Source organism: Strigops habroptila, chromosome 4, assembly GCF_004027225.2.
Source record: "Strigops habroptila isolate Jane chromosome 4, bStrHab1.2.pri, whole genome shotgun sequence".
Taxonomy (NCBI): Eukaryota; Metazoa; Chordata; class Aves; order Psittaciformes; family Psittacidae; genus Strigops; species Strigops habroptila.
Genome location: NC_046358.1, coordinates 85,717,531 through 85,725,624, shown reverse-complemented (window position 1 = coordinate 85,725,624; position 8,094 = coordinate 85,717,531). Strand labels below are relative to the sequence as shown.

At 43.9% G+C, this 8,094-nt stretch overlaps 1 protein-coding gene across 11 annotated transcripts in view; it reads right to left on the bottom strand.

The window, feature by feature from the left end:
• TNRC6A (trinucleotide repeat containing adaptor 6A) overlaps window positions 1–8,094 on the bottom strand; it is a 65,771-nt gene that overhangs the window by 4,771 nt on the left and 52,906 nt on the right. For 8 of the 11 annotated variants that reach the window (XM_032919899.1, XM_030483245.1, XM_030483241.1 and 5 more), the window contains 9 exons: window positions 6,780–6,922; window positions 6,285–6,431; window positions 5,980–6,117; window positions 5,623–5,751; window positions 5,435–5,512; window positions 4,961–5,171; window positions 2,536–2,667; window positions 887–1,045; window positions 415–555 (listed from right to left, as the gene is read on the bottom strand). In XM_032919899.1, the coding sequence (XP_032775790.1) occupies window positions 415–555; window positions 887–1,045; window positions 2,536–2,667; window positions 4,961–5,171; window positions 5,435–5,512; window positions 5,623–5,751; window positions 5,980–6,117; window positions 6,285–6,431; window positions 6,780–6,922 (1,278 nt within the window). The other 3 variants (XM_030483247.1, XM_030483252.1, XM_030483251.1) reach the window with 2 other exon arrangements.

The window sequence follows — 8,094 nt, the reverse complement described above, 5'->3', positions numbered from 1 at the left end:
AGGAACCTCCTCCACTGTTCTCAGTCCCCATCCTGCACCCAAAGGCTGTGGTGACAAGCACGCTCAGCAGCACTCTGCAAGCAGAGCTCGTCGTTACTGCAGTGGCTGGACTGCCAAGTTTTGCTCGCCTACTTTCAACCCCACAGCCTCTCTGTGCAACATTACATCAGAATTACACATTAATTAACGATTACACATCAGCAGCGTCCACTCACTGCCCACATTCCTAGAGTATCTGCTGCATTGCATCAAGTAGCAGGGCTTGAGCCAAAGATGAGCTTTTCAGCCCCAAAATCCACAACACGGCAGATAAACAAGGAGATGAGCAAGCACAAACCCATCTCCAAGTAAACAGTCCCTCTCTGCGCCCGAAGGAGGATGAGTACAGGATGGAGAGCGCAGCATTGAACCTACCACTGTTCCTGTCCCTGAGGTGGTCAACTTCCCGCACAGTATTAATTGACAGATTGTTTATGACACTGCCAGGAGTGACGTAAGGGTCAGTTTCAGGGTCGATGTTTGGATAACCTTTCCATGGCTCACCAGGCCGAAACTCTAGGAATGGACACACAGGAGAGAAGCTTATTTTGACTTGCTGTTTTACAACAGGAAACATCTGTCTAAACAACACATCTCCTAATGACTGAAAAGCCCAAACATTTAAGCGTTTCATTTACTTGATCTAGTCTTCGCTTCAGTTTTTCTGGTCCCATCTCCCCAGGGTACAATCTCGAAGCAGGGAGATCTACTTCTCTTTGCACAATGAAACCACTGCTCATTGTGGCTCTGCTCAAAGCACCCCCTCAGTGCTTTCCCAAGGGCCGTTCCCCTGCCCCTCACCTGCAGTGCCCAGGGAAGCAGCAGAGCCCGCCGTGAGGACACGTACCTGGAGGCCAGTTAACACTGCTAGAGCCGTTAGGCGATTTGGCACGGGGCCAGCCATCCCCAATGGATCCAGGGGGACTGGCTGGTGAATTACTGCTGTTCATAAAGTCATATGGAACAAACGGAGACTCTTCCAGCCTGAAACCACTTGAAATAGCACCTAGTAATAAAAAAGTAAGTATTTTTCAAAGCCAATTCTTACATTTTCTCTCTCTCTCTATGTAAGGACGTACCCTTGTAAAGCATTCATGAAATATACAGGAGCACACTGTCCTCTGGTGATGTCAAGTTATATAGGAAGTCAGACAGGAGTATATGATCTAAAATGAAATGCCTCTGAATAATTCAGGAGAAGAATGTAAAATCATAAATTCATTTCATTCGAACAGTATACTTAAATTTAGTAAGTAAAATACTAATTCAAGAGGGCAAGAGCTTTCTGTGAGACCTAACTGGTTAACAGGGGTTGTGAATAGAATCATAGAATATTCTGTGATGGGAGGGCTCCTGGAAGAAGCATCTAACCAAATGTGAAGGATCTTGAGCTACTGCAAAGTTCTGCAACTCCTACTCATGTTCCTGGCAGGGCAAAAAAATGAACGTAGAAATCACTGGAGGCAGAGGAACGAATGAAAGCAGAGCACAGCATCGCATGGAGTCTGTACAAGTCCTGTAAGGAGAAGCTGAAAAGTCATCAGGCAGCAAAGCCAAAGACATTCTACGGTTCTGAGGGAACAGAGGACTTTTACTGGGGATTCGATGTGATATGGAGTTCAAATAATCAAATCCTGATGCTACTCAGAAAACATCACCCCCGCTAAAGTAACAGCAGCACTGAGTGCTGTGGGTAACTTCGGATGAGGTTCAGAGGTGCAGTGGCAGGACACCCCCCCTAGACACATAAGGCAGCGTCATTTCACAGTAGTAAAGCAGCTGACAACTCTATAAATATCCCAACAATCTCAAGACTGAACAGTAACAGGAGGCTGGAGACATAACTATCTTTAGACACAGAACCTTTGTGCGATAGACTCACATTTTAACTGGATGAGATTTCAAGCAACTGAAACAGTTTAAATGTCATACGAATCCTGATTAGTGGGATGAAATAAGAAGCAACCAAGCCCTCTGCCTCCTCCAACACTGAGTACAGCACTGGTACTGGGCTATCCTTCTAAGCTCTCCCTGTTTTTAAAATGCGAATGTACACATTCACAACCAGAACCTGTAATCAAAAATGTGAGACATGACCGCAGTTAAATCCCCATAAACCGCTTTAAGGCCAGCAGGGTGCGGGGAAACCAAGCTAGAAAACCTAAGGCTTTTGGTTCCAGAAGACAGGAAGCATTCCAGTCCAGATCAAGGTAAAGCTAGGAGAGCAGTCACACTTAAAGACAAGTCTGGTTGGAAAAGGCATTCCACATGTTTCTACTAAATCCCATCACAAGATCACTTCTGTAAGTAAAAACACGCAGGCAGCTCTGGGCTGCTGGAGGAGACAAGCAGCACGTTTGGCACAGACAACACAATACAAATTCTGAGCTATGAGCAACACAGTAGTTACACCTCCAGGCCTAACCACAGCAGACCTGCATGTCAGAGCCAGAAGGCGAAAACAGGCTGTGAGATGTGAAATGCTGTTCAACATACCATGTTTGCTGGAGTTTTGATCCAAGGATGTGTTCACAGAAATGCTGTCGACTGTAGTCCATTTCCTCAAGCGAGATTGTGGCTCTTTAATACTGCTCATATCCATGTTTACATTCAAGTTTGAGTTCATTCCTAGAAACATATATAGCTTATGAAATACAGGCTGAATGGTTTTCTTCTGCTAATCACCACTGCTGTCCTAATGAACATTTAAGAGCATGTTACTACAGTTGTTTCATGCTTCCAAGTCTCTGTTTTTGAGAAACATTCTAGCATTTAATACAGTGAACTTACTCCAGACAGAAGCTAAGCTAAGCAATGCAAAGCACCCGGAAGTTCTCAGCTGATGTCTTCATGCAAAAAGGGCAGTGGAAGAAGCTGTTGGCAAGTCTGAGAAGCTCAAATACCAGCACAGCAGCAGCACAGCTGATGTCATCTGGACGGAGCAGAGGAACTGCCCCTTAGAGAGCTACACTCACTTAGAATGGACACTTTTCTCACTGGGGTGTCTGTACTCATCCCTGTTCAGCAGAAGGTATGACCTGGTGTCTGCAGCTACAACCTCACTCCTCTTCTTATCTGGGCTGTTCAGGACACCTCGCCAGCCTCAGACCCACACCAGCACAGACTGCATGGAACCACACAAGCAATACCACCCCCTCCCCATTTACCCTCCTCACTCTGAACAGTGAAACCACAGTAAGAGAAACCAAACACAACCTGTCTTTGCCTCTTCTAAGCTGTTGTCTGTATTTCAAAACGTTTATCTGCTGGGGAATCAACACAATGCCAACCCAAGTGAAGGCAAATACCTGTGAGCACCAGCTACTCTGGGCTTGGGCAACTGTGCCCATGCTCTGGACTTTGTCATGCCTGCTCCCTTTCCAGGTCAGGAAGAATCCTTAATTCCCAACCATACCTGGCTATGTTTCCAGCACTTCAGATCTATTTACTCCAGTTCTGAACACAAACCAGCACAACATTTTAACTTAGCGCCAGAGACACTCGGGGAACGTCTCAAATCTCTACCAGAAACACCTTCATTCAACGCTGAAAACCAGTGCTTAACCTTGTTCCTGAGCGGATATTCATTGCCATAGAGAAGCCGGTTTGGTTTTTCATTTGTTTGGTTGGGTTTAGTTTAGGCATGAGCAGATGTGAATGCCAGAAAAGCAGCACCTCCAAAAGCCTCAGAGAAAATGTCTCATATACTGCAGGTTCCTTCAGTGTGGCAAGGATTAAGGTGAGAAAGCAGCTTCTTAGTAGTACACAACAATTCAACTTGAGAAATGAAACAAAAAGGAACCTCATGTAGGCAGGATGCAGTAAGTTGGGTGAGAAAGTTAAATATTGCTTTCCTTAGAACTAGCAGAGTGTCTCTAACAGCTGAACAAGCTTCAGTGTTATGTGTTGCCCTCTGAATGAAAGCAGGAGTTAGTTATTGATGCCAATCATCACCAGCAACTAGTAAGCAGCAGCCTGGACTTAAGACTGGCCATAAGCAAAGCCGCAGTGTGCCACATGCAGGGCAAGAGCATGGCCTGCACAGGCCCACTGCCCCCATCACACTCCACCTGTAAGCACAAGGGTTTCAGCAGCAGTCTCTACCAAACAAACTGCTCTACGAAGGGCAATGAGAATGCAAAGGAAATCAGCCCAACAGAAACGACCAGATTAGGATAAAACAGAAGAAAAGCAAATTGGAGGAAATAAATAGGGATAAGGAACAGAGGTAAATGGTAAACAGCTGTAGTAAGCATAAGACAGCATTAAAAAGGGACCTAAAGTAAGGAGAAAATATACAAGCCTGGAATTTCTGAAGTAGAAATTGGACAGAAGCCTGGAAATGTGGGGAGAAAGAAACAGGAGATGTTTGTATTTATAAACATTCAGACATTTTGCCTGAAATGAGACAACCATTCTTTTAAAAATGCAGAGCTAAAAGCTTTCTTGCCTGGACAAAAGCACCACAGGGGAAACGAACATTTTGCTCTACCTCTGCAATTCCAGATGCATTGAAAAGGTTTTTAAAATCCAAAGTAATAAGAGCATTTCAATGGATTCTTTGTATGGATTCTACTTCTAAAAGTCCTTTAGCTCCAGGAATTCTAACTGCAAAAGGACTTTGTATCATCCTTGGGGCCCAGAGGGGAAAAAAGAAATAAAAGGAGACAGACATTCTTTAAGAATGTACAGCATTTGCACTGAAATACAGTCACTTCAGGGAAGGAGTGTACTTGTGATACAAGTTCTTTGGTGAACAAAGATAACTGGATAAGCCCCAAAGAATTATCAATTCCATGAGAACTGTAAGTGCTAACAGGATTACGGTCCCTGTTATTTTCAGAGGAGACAGGCAACGTGAGAAGAAAGACTTGGTGTTCTGTAAGCATTAACTGTATGAAGGTAGTGTGGAAAAACCCACCTATGGGGAAGCTGCTGAATGCATTTATTGGCGATGGCCCTTTCTGCAGCTCAGGAGTAGCGTGGGGTATGACATTCTCAAGGAAGGATTTCATGGAGGGTTGATGGAGTGACTGCTGCTGAGAGGGTGGAGTTTGCTGCTTCATTAACAGGTTTGGATCAAGCTGACGGGACTGTTGCATCATCTGTTGCTGCATACTAAGAGATCGACCCTTAAAAAAACAGAGCAGTTACAATACAAATTGGCAAAAAGCTTTTCCACATTTAAAGAAAGATCAGGAAATGCATCTTTGTGCTCCGAGCATCTACACACAGCAGAGCCCCAGCCTTAAGTTAAGCCACTCCTTTAGAGCTTGTCAAAACTCCCATTCGCTCTTGCACACGTTAATACCATTTCTAACAAGAAAGGCAGCTCAGGACAAAGAACAGGTTTTAAAGATAGTTTGAGAAGTGAGTAAGAAAGGTTTTTATTTACCTGCTGCTCCTGCTGCTGACGACCACCAGAAGGCATGCTTCTTTGATTCTGCGCTTTCTGCTGCTGAGCCAACAACCGCTAGGAGACAGTGTTTGGTGGTGGTGGTTTGTGAGAACGGTTTACAGCTGACGTGAAGTCTCTACTTAAGACTTTCAAAGAGAACTGAGCCACCAGCTCTGTTAGCTTACCTGTAACTGGGAGATCTGAGAAAGCTGGTTTAACTGGGACAGTTGATTCAACATGGCTACCTGTTGTGGGCCAAAAAGTGGGCTCAGGCCACCGTTGTTTGGTGCATACTTCAGTAATGATACTGGAACCTGCAAAATGCACCAGTATGAAGAGTGAGTGACAGTAATGTGCCACCAGTTACACCAGATACAGCATAACCTCTGGCAACTGCTGCCTGGTTACTGAAACACTCCCCAAGCCAAATACCCTTTCAAATATTTACAGAATAAACATCAGCAACACCCATAAACAAACCCCAATTTTCTGAAGCAGCATTTTGGTAGTTTATACCCAGAATGTTTTATGTACTTCCTTACCTGAGGGGATAGTAATGGAGGAGGCACTTGAGCACGTGGATTAGGCTGAGATGAATTAAGAGGTTGTGCTGGAGGCTGCTGCATGCTCCTGGGCTGTGCTGCTATATTACCAACACCAAACATACTGGGATTGCCATTCTGGGGAAAGGAAGGACAGTCAGTGACAGTAAAGCTCTTCTGCTGCTCCTCCCACCCCTATGCATTTGAATTAGAAATTAAACACATCAATCACATAGGTAGGATGTTATATCAAAAGGCATTAAATGCTGTCAAGTAACATGCCAAGGATATGCACACAGCCTTACCTGTCTAACAGAATTCAAGTTTTGCATACCCAGCCCTGCTAGGGAGCCAAGGGCTTGGTTAGGTAGTGCATTATTTGAAGGGGGAAGCTTCATGTTTTGATTGGACATAAACTGCATGTTTTGGGACTCGTCTGCTACAATGCCATCCTGATGGGACAGACAAACCGATGCGCAACACCCAGCCAGCAAGCAAGCAGAAGGGAGAAATCATTGCCAGGAACAGAAGGGAAGAGTCACAGACAGTCCAGCACCAGCAGGAAATAGGCAGAAAACAAAAGAAATCCGGTTAGTCATTTGCACCGCAAAGAGGCTACAGAAAGTGCTTAGTATTATATATATCAGTAAGTTAAAAAGAACAAACATCTCTTATGGATTAACAAGAAAGCCCCAATTTTCCTCTCCACTAAATGCAGAAAGCTAAGGAGCACACAGGTAACTACTTTGAATGCAGAGTCAAAGAAGTTTACAAGTGTCCACCAGCGGGACACTACTGACCTTATCAAAGTAAGGACCGCGATCCATGGAAGACTCTTTGGAAATCTGAGGACGAGAACCAGGGCCTTTTCCAACCACACGGTTGTAATCTCCCACACTGAGGCCGTGCTTATCCATCTCCATCCGCTTATCTGGCAATAACCCTGGGAAAAGGTGAGAGATGTGACTGCAGCACTGCAGGATCCTGCAGTATTCCAGACGCCAGCACCAGCCTGCGCTTCTGAAGAGCTGAACTGATGCTGCTCTCAAGCTAGAGACTAATGAAAGAAAACACCAGTTTAGCTTTGAACTCTCTGGGCTTTACTGAAAAGGGAAAGGAAACACTATGGATCAATGGCTGTAGACAATTGAGAACTTGGCATCAGCACAGCGTCAGCAGGCTTTGCTAGACTCCACAAAAATGCTGTTCTCAGTTCTTAAAACCAAGGAAGTTTAATTGTCCAAACGGGAGTTTCCAGTTGTGAATGCCACGTGTCTGGTTTTGAAAGCAAAAAGCATTGTCTTGGCTTTGAAGTAGTATCTTTACCACATCCCTACATTCATGTAGTATTTCAGAGGCCCTTTAATTTGATTCAGTTAAGAAAAAACCCTATTAGCTAAAACCCAACCAAACAAAAACCTTCACACATGTAGAGTATTTGTGGTTATTAAAAGCAAATTTGAAGTTATCTTTTCTCATGAATTTCACCAGGCAAGCTACAACACCAAAATGTAAGCAGTAAAAAACGGTCCATCTAATCCTGCACTGCATTCAGTGCAAGAGAATCACTTCCCAAACTGACGTTTTAAACTCAAAATTTAAAAAAGAAATAATTTAAATATAAGGCTTCCCATTAATATTAAAATCCAAAATTCAAAGAACGATTTCTTTACACAATTAGACTATGGCCCAAAAGTGAAAATACTGTTTTAAAGTGGAATAAGAAGAGTGCAACTACAATAAACAGTACAGTGCTACAGTCACTTCCAAATAAAAACTCTATCATTATAATATCAGTGTATTTCAGAATTATGCTATTTTTTATTTGCTGGAGGAATCATAACAGTCATTGGATTCAAATAAACCCAGAACTGCTCCCAAGTCGTTTCACACTCAGGTTTAAACGGCTCTGAAATAACCGTTCAGTATTCATTTAGTTCTTAGAACTGAGAATGTGTTTCCAAGAACGAACCGCAATGAGGGACTGTGGGATTCGGAACGTGTCTGTGTGTAGGGAAGGATGTACCCCGAGGGCAAGCCAGATACTTACACTGCAAGAAGCAAAACCACCACACCCTGAAAACACTCCTTCATGTCAGCTCCGCTTGATTTACG